Source organism: Bos grunniens, chromosome 6 (assembly GCF_055505025.1).
Source record: "Bos grunniens cultivar Pamir isolate PY7600 chromosome 6, Bosgru_T2T1.0, whole genome shotgun sequence".
NCBI lineage: Eukaryota > Metazoa > Chordata > Mammalia > Artiodactyla > Bovidae > Bos > Bos grunniens.
Window position 1 is genome coordinate 84,888,397 of NC_141170.1, and position 15,085 is coordinate 84,903,481.

At 35.9% G+C, this 15,085-nt stretch overlaps 1 protein-coding gene across 22 annotated transcripts in view; it reads left to right on the forward strand.

The window, feature by feature from the left end:
• The window catches only part of CCSER1 (coiled-coil serine rich protein 1), a 1,487,998-nt gene that overhangs the window by 926,939 nt on the left and 545,974 nt on the right, over positions 1-15,085 (forward strand). Inside the window, exon 10 of one of the 22 annotated variants that reach the window (XM_086406533.1) lies at positions 2,962-12,170. The exons of the other annotated variants lie outside the window; for them this stretch is intronic. Within the exon in view, the coding sequence (XP_086262659.1) occupies positions 2,962-3,003 (42 nt within the window). The 3' untranslated portion in view covers positions 3,004-12,170. Of the gene's footprint in view, positions 1-2,961; positions 12,171-15,085 lie in introns of those variants that run through there. 22 annotated transcript variants of the gene reach the window in all.

The window sequence follows — 15,085 nt, forward strand, 5'->3', positions numbered from 1 at the left end:
GAATGATGCTAAAGCTGAAACTCCAGTACTTTGGCCACCTTATGCGAAGAGTTGACTCATTAGAAAAGACTCTGATGCTGGGAGGGATTGGAGGCAGGAGGAGAAGGGGACGACAGAGGATGCGATGGCTGGATGGCATCACTGACTCGATGGACCTGAGTCTGAGTGAACTCTGGGATTTGGTGATGGACAGGGAGGCCTGGTTTGCTGCGATTCATGGGGTCGCAAAGAGTCGGACACGACTGAGCCACTGAACTGAACTGAACTGATCTATCTATTTATTCTGACCATCGGTATATTTCTGTAGCCACAAAGAAGTGGTCTATAGTTTCTTAAGATTCTAGATCTCTAAGGATTGATAAATTTGATAATATTTCACAGGAACATTTTAAAGAGTCTTTATTATGATGATTTGATCCTAGACTTAGTTGAGGAGAAAATGAAGTACCTAGTTTCATGTATAAATCTCCAATGCATAGAATACATAGAGCCATCAAATTACTGTGTTTTTTTTTTTTTATTGGATGATCTCCTTTTAAGCCACAGTTTTAGTTACAAAGTAATGTTTCTCACCTTCTTTCATCTTTTTCCTCAGCTCAGCCACCTATCATGTACTTCAGACTTGCTTTTCTCAATGCTCAGCATATCTTAAACTATATTCTGAGTCCCCAAACCAAACTGTACTTTCTCTAGTATATCCTTTCTCAATAAACAGTACCAGGGAAGCCAGAAAGCCATTGTTCTCTACTTCTTCATTTGCTACTTTAAATCAATTATTAAGTCCCAGTATTTGATAATGGAGATAATTGATAATCATCAATTACTTGATTTATCCAAATATTCGGGTTGCCTGACTTCCCTGGTGGTTTAGACGGTAAAGCGTCTGCTTACAATGCTGGAAACATGGTTTGATCCCTGGGTCAGGAAGATCCTCTGGAGAAGGAAATGGCACCCCACTCCAGTACTCTTGCCTAGAAAATCCCATGGATGGAGGAGCGTGGTTGGATATAGTCCATGGGGTCACAAAGAGTGGGACACGACTGAGCGACTTCACTTTCACTTTCTGCTCAAATATTTGAGTTACCCAAATAATCAGGTTATCTTCAGCTCTCATTTGACTACTACTCCTCTCAATTATCTCTGTCTGTATCTTTATATCTTCAGTCTTGATGCCATTTTCCAGGCTCTTTGACTTTTGATACCATCTTACTAAAACATTCCCTAGTCTTTAAAATCTTTAATGACTTTCCATTACCTTAGGATAAATAAGAATCTGTTTCCTTAACATGCTTATCAAACCCTCCATAATCTGCTGTATGCCCACCTCTTTTGCTTCATGTCTTGACACTTCCAGTGTACTGAACTTTTTGTCTACCAACTTATTTCTTTGCCTTTTTTTTTTTTAAGTTTACTACCATGGTGTCTCAAATATCTGTGTCTTTTTTAATGCTACCCCCTCTTCTGCCTGGTACATTACCCCCTGAGCCCTATGTTTTCCTGGACGAATTTCTACTTACCCTACAGTTGTAAATTTAAATGCCCTCTCTGTGTTCTTACATCATTCTATATTTCCCCTGTCTTAGGATCACTCTTGTGATAATAACTTATTCATTGACTGTTTAGTTGACTTTGCTGTCCTACACTGCTCTGAGAGCACAGATCAAGTCGACCTCCTTCAGGTGGTATACTATCTGACACAGCCTCTTGATAAATGGTTATTAATGAATGACTAGAATGTTATGAGTTCAAGTTCAATATGATAGTGGATATTTTTATTTTTACTATTCAGAATTTCAGTTTATATCCTAATGTGCTCTTTTAAAATACTCCATTTCAATATTTATCCTAATTTTTAGGACAAGGTCTTTGCTTATGTCTCTGTAAATAAACCTATATATAAATTAATTTATGAAATACATATTTGGATCAAGATTCTCATTCAAAATGCTCCACACTGGCTACTTCCAAATTTCAAACATAATATTCGTGGATTTTATGTAAAACTATTCATAATCTATTTTTTAACTATTTAATTTTCCATTACAAAAGCCATAATGGTGCTTTATTAGGTCTAAACACACAAATGATTCTAGCTTACCTTTTAAGAGAACTCCTCAGTTTGCCTTAGCAACTGTGAAATTTGAATAATATCAAGAGCATAAAAGGCAATATCATCAGCTTTGTGCTGGTTTTTGAAAGTCCACGTGATTATTTAAAGAATAAATAAGGCAAACTTATGCCTCTGGTCATGTTTCATCTTGCCCACACCCAGACATTCTTCTCTTCATAAGCACATTTACATCCACTGCTTACCACCAGAGAGAGAAATCAATAATAATGAATAATATTATGTAACTCAGTCAGAAGAGGCATATTACATGGACTTTAAAGTGAATTACATGGAAATCCCCCCTGAAATGCCACAGTAGTCATTGATAAATGGGATCCTTAGAGTGCAGTGCATGCCACACTAGCTTTAGACAGCATGATGGTTGCCCGTAAGTAAACCTTTGTCATCACATGTAGCTATTTCTTTAAACTTTCGCTCCAGTTATGGGCAACTGTGAACAAATATGGCATATTTACCTAACAGCCTCCAAAGAAGAAAGAATTATATATAATTTTAAACTGATGATAGCATTCAAAAAGAGAAATTGCTGCCAATTCCAATTTTGGTCTGTAATAGATTGAAAAGTTGAAAATGATTCTTCACCATAGATCATCTAAGAAGCACTGATTTATTTAATTTATAAATAAGAGCTCTAATGAGAAATTAAAGTTTTACCATTTGCTAATAAAGTCTAAGACCTGTGAATACCATTTTTTTTGTCTGTATTAAGAAAAATTTGCACAGATGGGGTTTCTTAATTCTTAAATAGTATTCAGGTTGGATGAGAAAATAAACCTTAATCACCCCTAGAAAGAAAATAACTGACTTGTTTCAATTATCTTACCCCAAAGAAGGCTCCTGCTAAGTCGCTTCAGTCATGTCCGACTCTGTGAGACCCCATAGACGGCCTCCCACCAGGCCCCGCCGTCCCTGGGATTCTCCAGGCAAGAACACTGGAGTGGGTTGCCATTTCCTTCTCCAATTCATGAAAGTGAAAAGTGAAAGTGAAGTCACTCAGTGGTGTCCGACTCTAGCGAGCCCATGGACTTCAGCCTACCAGGCTCCTCCGTCTGTGGGATTTTCTAGGCAAAAGTACTGGAGTGGGATGCCATTGCCTTCTCCGCCAAAGAAGGCTAGTAGATCCAAATTATGTGAGTTGTACCTTTTATTTTTACTTAACATTTAGGACATAATGCTACCTTACAGACTCTTGAACATAGTATATATTAGTAATTCTCTTTTATGTAAATTACCACAAAATCATATAAGAAAACTCATCTGAAAAGAGCACAATAGTATTTTTATTTTTCAGTGTAGTATTTTATGTAGCAATCTGTTATATATAACATATTTTTGAGTGTACAAGAAATTTTAAGAAGAAATGATACCATCTAGCTGTTATATCTTTGTAAATAAGAGTTTGCAGAAATATGTACATTCTAAAGATCTTATAGCCTTGATCAAATAGACCCAAATGTTTTTTTGAACATGTTTGTCTCTTATAGTTTGTGTTTTCTAATCAATTCAGCCTGGAAATTAAAAAAAAAAAAAAAACTGGAAAGAATAATAGTTAAAGAAACAAACTGGAAAGAATAATAGTTAAAGAAACAATATTTATCTAGCTGTCCCTTAACAACTATTTTGGAACCTTTATCTTATTTCTGAGAGTCTTCAGGGAAAATCTCATCTATGCTTAGAAATACATGTAGCATTTTCTGTTTTCACTTCATTCATTCATACTGGTTTCTTCTCTGGCCCTTTGAGATGATGTTATGTGTTGAGGCTTCAGAAATCCTGAAAAGTCTTGTCTCTGCTGCTGTGACTGATGCCAGTAGGATATCCTGTCACTATTGACTGAAGTTGTTCTGAGGCAAAGCTGAACCTCTGTGAAACTTTCCTCCTCTTGCAAGAACTAGCACTGTGGTGCCAAAGATGTTAGAGTGTTTTGCAGACACAGTTGTTCTAACAGAAACAGTACTCTGGCTAAAAAGGGACATTGTTTTCTTTGAGCTTTCTGTCAATACTGTTGTTGCAATAGACCTCAGACTCTGTAATGTACTCCTGGCAGCTGATTGTCTGTTAAATCAGTTCCTTCAGGTTTTAAGTTTGCTCTGTGTGTGTGTGTGTGTGGGTGTGGGTGTGTGTGGGTGTGTGTGTGTTTGCTTTTGATTTTGATAGCTTGCCTGTTTACTTTTAATTCAGAGCTTTTGTCTGAACCAAGCATGGACTCATTGAGGATAGGGCTAGAAGAGATAACGAACAACCTGCATAACAAATCTAACAGGATCCTTTTCTGGGGCAATTTCAATGCACCAAGCTCGGGATTTGACTTTTAGTGATCTACTTTTTACCCTCATTTGACCCTCAAAAGTCAAATACATCCTGCATCTTAGGTTGCTTACAGGTTAGGTAGAGGTGGATTTGGTACAAGAGTAAGCATTTCTTAGAGGATCATTTGCTAAATGGGATGTTCACGAACCTTAGCCTTGCTTTATTCTTCACAATATATGCTATAAGATTATACATCATCACACATTTTGTCATTATTCTTTTTTCCTTCTATCTGCTTCTTAACCTTCTTCTATCCCACGTGTCCATTGTTCAGGTCTCCTACTGTGGTTTCTTCTCACTGAAAAATGACAAAGTTAGCTGAATCATTTGGCCTTAATGAATTAAAAAAGGAACTGAAATTGAAAATTATGTTTCAAGTCATTTTTTGAAACTATTTTTACTGTTTTTCTAAATGCTAGTGAATTTTCAACATTTCATGAAACTATTTTCTTGCTGTCCTGGTAATGTTCATGTAGCACATCACTGTCCCAAACTCACTTTGAAGTATGCTTTAAATCATGATATATTCCAAATCTTTGAGAATTGTTTTCTTTGTGATAAGAAAATAAAATCTTTGGTTTTATTCACAGAATAGTTGATTGAATTTATATGATTATTCTTCAATTAAACCACCACATGTACCATTTTAGTACTTCTTCTGTAAGTACTTCCTGAGTTAACAGCTCAGTGTAAAGTTTAAAGAGCTATTAAGTAGATTTAAACAATCTCATTTAAAGGAAGATACCATGCTTTTGCACCCCATTAATTGAAAGATATTAATAAAAGATATGGCTTATTAGGCATAAAGAATGAAAGCTAAAAGTGTTCACTTTTCCTGCAGTGTCTGAGGTTGGCATGAAGTCTTTGAGGAAATTATTGTTTTAAATCAATTTTAAAATTGTATATACCCTCTCAATTTCTAAAACAAAAATATGATTGAGAGATTATTTTCTCTTAATGATATTTCTAGAAGTATTTAAACAAGTGCTATGCTATGCTAAGTCACTTCAGTCGTGTCCGACTCTGTGCGACCCCATAGACAGCAGCCCACCAGGCTCCCCCATCCCTGGGACTCTCCAGGCAAGAACACTGGAGTGGGTTGCCGTTTCCTTCTCCAATGCATGAAAGTGAAAAGTGAAAGTGAAGTCACTCAGTCATGTCCAACTCCTAGCAACCCCATGGACTGCAGCCTACCAGGCTCCTCCGTCCATGGGATTTTCCAGGCAAGAGTACTGGAGTGGGGTGCCATTGCCTTCTCCAAACAAGTGCTAGTAGAAACCAATGCTGTAAAACTGGTAAGATTAGAGTGGACTCCTAGATAAACTTGAAAAAGTCCATATTAAATTTGACTTTTAGATAAACAGTGAATAACTTTCTTAAGTGTGTCCCAAATATGCATGAGACAGTTACTCTAAAAACTATTATTTATCTGAAATTCACATGTAACTGGATATCCTCTATTTTTATTTGCTAAATCCATAACCCTAAACTGGGAACCAAAGAAGACAATAACAAAAGTGATTACTAGTGAATTTATTTAAATGGCTTCAGTTCAGTTCAGATGCTCAGTCGTGTCCAACTCTTTGCCACCCCATGAACCCCAGCATGCCAGGCCTCCCTGTCCATCACCAACTCCCGGAGTCCACCCAAACTCATGTCCATTGAGTCAGTGATGCCATCCAACCATCTCATCCTCTGTCCTCCCCTGCTCCTCCTGCCTTCAATCTTTCCCAGCATCAGGGTCTTTTCAAATGAGCAACTCTTCACATCAGGTGGCCAAAGAATTGGAATTTCAGCTTCAACATCAGTCCTTCCAGTGAACACCCAAGACTGATCTCCTTTAGGATGGTTTAGTTAATTCTTTTTCTTCATTAAGAAAATAGGAATTATCTCCAGCATATCATAATAGCTCATGCATATGTAAGAAAAATGCCTGTTTAGTTAGTTCTTGCTCTAGTTATCAGTAGATCGATAAAGACAGTATATCTATATTGTCAGTTTGGTTTACTTCTGTCTCTCAGTTCTTATCTCATGGTAACAAAGATTTGGAACTACTGACTAATTACAGCTTAGGCAGGCAGGATGTCTTGGCTATTTGTATGTAACAATTCAGATGCAGAACACTATTGCTTTGTTAGAATAAATGCTATAATTGTAATGGTGCTAGTGGTAAAGAATCCAGCCAGTGCAGGAGATTCCAGTTCGATCCCTGGGTTGGGAAGATTCCTTGGAGGAGGAAATGGCAACCCACTTTAGTATTCTTTCCAGGAGAATCCCATGGACTCCCATGGAGCCTGTCAGGCTGCAGTCTCTGGGGTCACAAAGAGTCAGACACAGCTGAGCACACAGCACACACTACTTACTCTCTACCACATACAACAAGACTTTCAATGTATATGTTTGTATATCTACAGTGCAACAATAACCTTATATTTTTGTAATTAAATAATTATTTGATGTATTTATAGCATGGAGTATTTTTCTTCTACATTAATCAAAAATAAAGAATACTGGCTTTATATTTAGGAGTCCTTAATATGGCTATAGTTTGGAATTGATAAGGTGGAATTGTAAGTAGTATTTCATGAATGTTGCCTTTGAAATGATTGTGTTTAAGGGGGAATGTATTATGATCAGTACACATCACTACTGGTGCAAAAATAACTCAGAGGACATATCTAATACCACCAAACCAAGCATTATTTGCTAACAAAAGAGAGTATTTTTCTAATCTGCACACAATGATGTGTAATACTTACCAAGCATGCCAATAAATAACAATTTGAATAAAAGAGAGCATGAATATTAGCAATACACTCTTACTGGGTCACATAATCCTCCTCTAATACACAAACGTAATCTACTTGTTTCTTTGGTGCTTGTTAACAGTTTTCTGATTATTCATGTGTCCAAAAGAAAATTAATGCTCGAAGCTCTAAACCTGGTGAATATAATGAGCATGGCTCCCCATGGATCTGAAAAAATTAGATTGTTGGTTTGAGACAGATGCAGCTATAACCAGAGGGAATACTTTTGCATTCACATCACAGTGTAGCAGAAACATCATTTAGAAGCTTTAATACATATTAATACTCTGTTCAGGATAATTATAAGCTCCAGCAAACAAAAAATAAAGATCCAGGAAAAGAATGAACTTAGTACTAGAAGCTCCACTAAAGACCATTATAGACATAGGGTAATTTCATAATTAATTTTAGTATAAGGACTAAAATAAAACCCTATGTAAATGCACTAGAAATACATTCCAAACAAGGTCCGAAGAAGGAATACAGAGTGATACTTTTCATAGTATAAAGCAAATGAAAGGACCATGAATCCACTAGTCATAGTTTTCTTATTTCTTCATTAAGTAGATTCATATTTGTGTCCTCAGAAAGTAATTTATTAGTTCAGAATTTTATTTGATCTATCTCACTACATTTAGTAGCATATTTACCACATAGGGTTTTTTAACACACACACTCACACACACACACACACACATACACACAGAAGTGCTTAAGATATTTGGTAAAGATATCATATACTAAAGGCAAGCTTTGCTCCAGGAGACTCATAAACATTGTTTTAAAACAAGTAAATACTAAATATAAAGATGATTTACCCAGATACTTTGGGAAGCAAAGCAAAAGGAATCTTTCTTTATTGAGTACCTACTACATGGTACTTGAGTGTTTTTAAGACCCTTATAAAAGTCACCTAAGTTATCATACCCATTTTAAAAACAAGGGTGTGGCCTTAAAAGGAATATAGGACTTGTCCAAAGTCACAGAACTAATAATCATAAAAGGCCAGCTTAAAGCCCCCAATCTGATACTTAATAGTCATATAATTTATTTAAGATACTTAATCTCTGTAAATCAGTCCTGAATATTCATTGGAAGTACTAATGCCGAAGGTGAAACTCCAATACTTTGGCCAACTGATGAAAAGAACTGACTCCTTGGAAAAAACCCTGTTGCTGGGAAAGACTGAAGGCAGGAGGAGAAGGGGATGACAGAGGATGAGATGGTTGGATGGCATCACTGGATGGACATGAGTTTGAGCAAGCTCCAGGAGTTGGTGATGGACAGGGAAGCCCGGCATGCTGCAGTCCATGGGGTCACAAAGAGTTGGACATGACTGAGCGACTGAACTGAACTGAATCTCTGTATGTCTCAGTTTCCTATTCTATAAAGGAAAAGATAATAATTACCTATACAACTTGTTATTGTAATGAGTAAATCAATTAGTAAGCATAGAGCACTTAGAACTGTAATACGTTACCAACTCTTTTGTGACCCAAGAACTATACCTGCAAGGCTCCTCTGTCCATGGGATTTCCCAGGCAAGAATAGTGGAGTAAATTGCCATTTCCTTCTTCAGGGCACCTTCCTGACGCAAGGATCAAACCCAAGTCTTTTGTGTCTCCTGCATTGACAGGTGGATTCTTTACCACTAGGCCAACTAGAAAGTACCATTCTATAAAATAAAAGATAATAATTACCTATACAATGGGTTATTGTCATGAGTAAATTAATTAGTAAACACAAGCTCTTAGAACTGTAATAGCATGTAGTAAATTCTATAAGTGTACGGGTCTGCAGCTTGTTTCACTGCAGTATAAACTGGACATTGAATTTATGCAGCTAACAATATGCAAACATTTATAGCACTAAAACAGTGTTGCTTTATATAGATTTATTCATTGCCTGTTGCAAGGTTGACTAAAACACCTGCATTTGATATTTCTTTACAATTAACTTCATTAATTGAAAAATAATGAATACATAAATCATAAGTGGTATTATTACTATTGCTACCTGGTTTTTCGAATGCTAAATATAGTCCAGGAAGTGTGCTAAGCAGCATGCGGAGAATGCACAGAAAATGGCAATGGATAATTGAGGTCTGTGAATTTTTAAAAAGCCAGAAAGCCACATCACTGATATATGAAGAGGATCCAAAGAAATAATTTTTAAAATTAGTTGAAGAACTGAAATACCAGCTGTGTCTAATTGGATATTTGGCAGTAATGGAAATGCACTGTACCTACTCTCTAATACAGGAGTCACAAGCCACACATATAGCTATTAAATACTGAGAATGCGGGTATTGGGACTGATAGACAAATTTGTATCTTATTGTATTTTAAATAGTTTAAATTTAAATAACTACATGTGGCTATTGGACACCACAGCTCTCAATAGACTGCAAGGAAGAGCCCATGCCTTTGCTGCTTAGCGTTTGAGACAGCCGTGGTAACAGAATTCATAAGGAGGGTCCTTGGTCATTCATTCTGTGGGAAGGAAGTAATCCTAGTCTAAGAAGGAAAGTGGGGTAGCGGATTGGGCCAGTGAAAACCAAAGTAGGAAGAATTTGCAGAGATCTCAAACTTAGTCCTTGGTCTACAGTATTTGAAAGTATAGAAAATTTACATAAAAGCCTCAACTTCCAGCTTCTATGAAAAAAAAAAAAAAAGAAATATATGGAACAAATTAACCTCTCTGAGGCATATTTTCATCATGTGTGAAATGTAAAAGCTAGATGAAAAGACATCATTCCATCCTGAAAGTATACCCTATGATTATACACTATTCTGTTAGACATTTCTGGTTTTTATTATGTTTAGCATAGTTGTATATAGCAATTGTCTAATAACTCCAAGGTCATATCTTCTATCCTCAAAAAGTTCAGTTAGTTTCAGACTATTGACTAGGCAGCCATCTCATAAATATTTCTTTGCTTGTGGGGAAAAGTGTGTTTCTGCCAAGTATAAGTGTTTATACTGAGAAAAGTAAAAGTGCAGATTTCTTTCACTGTGGTTATTATTGTAATCTTCACACATAGATGGTACTCAATAGAAGTGGGACCATTACATTTGCCACTGCCTGGATGAGCTTGACTTTGTCATAAAATGTGTAATTAACTTCTCAGATAACTGATTACAACCCTAAGCTGTACAAATACCTTAGGTAATCTTGGAATAAATTGCTCATCTTGACTCAGTGCCCTAGACACTCTATTTGTTCTGCATAGATACTTTATTCTTAAACAGTAGTCTGTATACTGAGTTTACCTTAGAACCAGGAAGACATGTGTTTGACAATAAGTATTGAGGTAATAAATACATTTTATTTTCAAGGTCTTTATTCCTTCTGGTTATTGATTTACAACAAAGTCTTGCAAATAAATATTCAATAAGAACTCCCTGGAATTTAGAAATAATGCCTGCAAAATGCATGATAAATGGCAAATCTCATATAAAAAATGCCTCAGGTTCATGTTCTTTAGTTTTACTGTATTTTTCTATGAGATTTCTAAAAATCTTTGAGCTGTCAAAGTGTTTTTGACCACCTCTCTGTTTTGGATAATTTAAGCCTGATTTTTTTTTTTTTTTTTAAGATTACTCAGTTTACTGAAAATTCTTTCTTTGAAGTTGTATACATTCTGTAACAACTTAATATACAATAGATTGTTTATAGCATTATTTTTAGATGATCACATAATAACACAGATACATTTTGGTAATGTATAGTATCAAGTACATGAATCACTGGTCCATATAAATCTATGCTGTAAAAGTTTCTCTCTTACCACAGTTCATTCTTTTGTCACATAGATCTTTTTTTCCTAACATTATTTAATCTTGATAAATGTTGCATTCTAGGTAACACTTATTATTTCTGAACCATAAATAGTACAGATGAGTAATCTTGTCACCTCAATCAGTTCTGACTTAATACTCCTACATTTATACATTATGTTTTGAATAGTATTAGTCATAAAGCAATTTTCTGTCAATAGAGACAAAGAATGTGTGCTACCTTTACATAAACAGTATAGTTTAATACTGCTGCTGCTGCTGCTGCTAAGTCGCTTCAGTCGTGTCCGACTCTGTGCGACCTCATAGATGGCAGCCCACCAGGCTCCCCCATCCCTGGGATTCTCCAGGCAAGAATACTGGAGTGGGTTGCCATTTCCTTCTCCAATACTATAACTTCACAAATTCCCTAGTCTTTATATTGTTTATATGATATAAATTTCCTCAAAGAACTTTGTCTTGGGAGTGAATATTTGAATGTGCACTTTCAAGTATTGATATCTTTGGTAGGCCAGACAATGCTAGAATAAGATTTGATCCATCTATATTCTATAATTCCAGAATGGAGAATTTAATGAAAATTGAGGCATCATTTTTACTGTAAGTAGCAGTCTAGGAGAGACTGAAAAAACAAAGTGAAGACTAAGAAAAGGAGAAAAAGACAGTTAAACACATTGGAGTGTAAGAAGGCGGCACAAGCCATGCACAAAACTACTATGAAAAAAAAAATAAAAGATACATTTCCTTTTGAAAAGCAGGAAAACTTTTGAAGGCAAGTGCCATTCATGTCAGACTTTGAGTAAGGAATAGGATTTTGACAGATAAGAAAGGGACACAGACCAAGAGGGTAGGTTAGAGTTAACTTCTAGATGGCTTAAATAGCAGCTGAATTTTATTGCAAAAATTAGGGAGATACTGAAGATGTTTAATTTACAGGGATATGGAAGATGTTTCTTAATTGTTATTAAGAGCCTACTTCTCAAACTTTAGTGTACAGCAGAATTACTTGACCGCATTTTGAAACACAGAGTACTTGACCTCTCCCCAGTGTTTCTGATTCAGTAAACTTGAGTGGGACCTGAAAATTTGCCTTTCTAATTAGTTCCCAGATGATGCTGACCCAGCTTGTCTATAAAAATTTCCCTCAGTGGTTCTCTGCAGCCTCCCAGGTAAGGGAGGAAAATAATATTGAACTGTTTTTTTGTTTGTTTGTTTACTAGCAGCTAACTAGTAATGCATATTGGAGCTCTCTGACAGATAAATCCTGAAAGGAAAATCATATAAATAGACAAAGTTGAGCCTTGAATTGAGTAAATGATAGTAAGATGCTAGAAAATATTAATATATTAATAATACTAGCCTACTTGTGTGAGTTGGAGCCCTGGGAGGAAACGGAATTGATAAAGATAGTTTACATAAAGAGTGTTTAATAAAGAGATATAGAAATACTGACACAGTTGAGGCATTGGCCATTCCAGTGCCAAGGGGAAGTGAAAATAGTGTTCTCAGAATCCATGGGGAGCTGGAGCCATGATGCAGAGGCTAGTTCCTGGAAAGTTCTGGAGTTTAAGAGGGATACAGCTATTATCAAAGAAGTATTGAAGCAGGAAAAGAGGTAGAAGGAAATACCTCAGTACCTCTCTCCCCAGGTACTCATGTCTCCTGCTGGTGCCTCTTTTTGGTCAAAATTCAACTTGAAGCCACTATGTGAGGTACATCCAGAGGAAGCAGCCAGTGTGATCAATATCCAAGGCACACGTGAGTTCTCAGAAGACAGGAGTATAAGCAAGGGATTTTCTTCCCTTGTGTTAATTTTAAGCTCTACTTCCAGTTTTATTTTATGATTTTGGGCAACAACAAGCTGAGTGTCGAGCAGCATAGAAATGAGATGATCAGTCCAAATGCTAACTTACGAGGGACTCACAAGTGTTTTTAGAGCTGCTTCATCAATTGGACAAAAGTTCAAATATTCCTACTACAGTAAAACTTTAGGCAGAAGCTCTCATAACTCAGAAATGCTGTTAAAATCCTGTTGTTTGCTCTGAATATAAGAGATTAATGTTCAAGCTGCAAAGGGACAATTTTCTCTTTCTTTAAGGCCCTGAGCCTATGTTATTAATCCTGAGGAGGCAGTAAGAACTTAGTTGTCCCATCATCAAAGAACAAATGCCTTTAGAATTGGTGTAAAGTCCTGGAGGTAGTTTGATGTGATAAATACAGGCACCATTTTATAATTCTCAGCCATAAACAAGAGATCGCCTTTATTGTCACAATTATTTTAGGATCCCTTTTTGTAGTCTCTCCAGAATTTCTGAAGCAAAAGCAGAGGCAGAATTCATTGTCTGACGGTAGGACAGTACTTGACATTGTATATAATATAGGGATCTCAATTGTCTTAGCCTTTTTAAGTCCTTTGACTTTTCTAAACGCATCCTAAGTATAAGGTAAAGTAAGTAAATCATTTTTCACCCAAAATGCCACATGTTTAACTCATTCTGCATTTTTGTCCATGTAGTTTATTTTCCTGAAAACCATCCTTTCTTATTTTATGTCTGTTGTTAAAATACGTAACTTTCATCTCAAATAATTGTCTTTCCATGAATCCTTCTTTGATTCTTTCAGCAAGAAACTTGAATACCCAGAGCACAATATGTTACTTTTAAGCCACTTTGATCTTTCTTTATATTACAGTTTAAAATAACTAAACATTTTGTACCCACTGTTTGAAGCACATTTTGCCATTTGTTGCTGTTATTTATCAAGAAATGTTTGTATGGATTCTGAGTGTGGACTATCTGAATAGCTGTGAATTTCTGTAAGTTGTTTTAGGGTCATTTTCTCTCTCTAGTCTATTCTGTAAAATGATTCCTATATAATTTACCTCAAAGTGTTTTTTTTAGTGACATTCAAATGAGCAAATAGTGATGAAAATTAGCAAATGGAAGAGTATATGAATGTAAATATATTAACTAGAAATCTTAGTTTAATTACTATTATTTTTAGTATCTTTTACATGGTAGGAAAGCAAAAAGTTTGTATTAAGTTGAATAAAATTAGAAATTCACAGAAAGCCATGCTGGAGTTATAAATCCTTCATCATCCTGAGTGCATAAAGAAAGGAAGAGGGGAAAACTATCCTAATTTTTGTTTTTTTTCATGATAGCATAGCCAGAGCAAAACATATACCTATGTATATGTGTGTAAATATGTATGTGAGGCTTGTTTCAAAAAAGGTGTTCATAAAATACATCTTTTATGAAGATGTATGAGAAATGTCAAAGTGTTCCAACAGAATAGTCAGATGAAAGAGGTGAGAGGCACTGATGTCAAAAGTAAAATCAGGCATGGAAAATTAGATAAAATCAGGATTCCTATTAATATCCTACACATATGCCATTAGAACTGCATCGCTTACTAGAGTTAGGCCAAGAGATTAGTTCTAAATATTCTAGAACCTGAAACAAAGTTTTATTGTATTTGTAGCTCCCCCTGCCTCAAATATTATGAGATCCAAAGAGAATGGGGAAAAATGACTATTTGGTCAAGAGAAGCACAATTATTTCTGGAACTGAGTCCAAAGAATGAACTGATCCTTTAGCCTCTTTAAGATAGCATATCTTAATGTGGTGAAGGTGACATTCTTGGAGTAAGCGGATGGTGTGGTTGGGTATTGCCCTGCATTGAAATGGAGGCACCATGCCAAGGCAGAGTTCTCTAAGCCTACACCATGGGGGGTCGTTATCATGGAGATATGTGATTTTCTCAGGGTGACAATCAAAAGACACACTTTCATATACTCAAGAAGAAGGAACTGTGTGTTTTTCAGAAAATCCACCATAAATCTTGTTGCTCTAAGCTGAGCTCTTGATTACTATTGTCAAGTGGATAATGTGATGGTGAGTATCCTTTTTCTGGTCGAGGGACATTCAATTTAACAGTTAGTCCAGCAGGGTCTACAATTGATAGATTCTGACAGATGCCTAAATTAAAGACCATTAAGTGGGAAGGTTGATCTCAGTACAGGTAAAGAAGGAATTCTG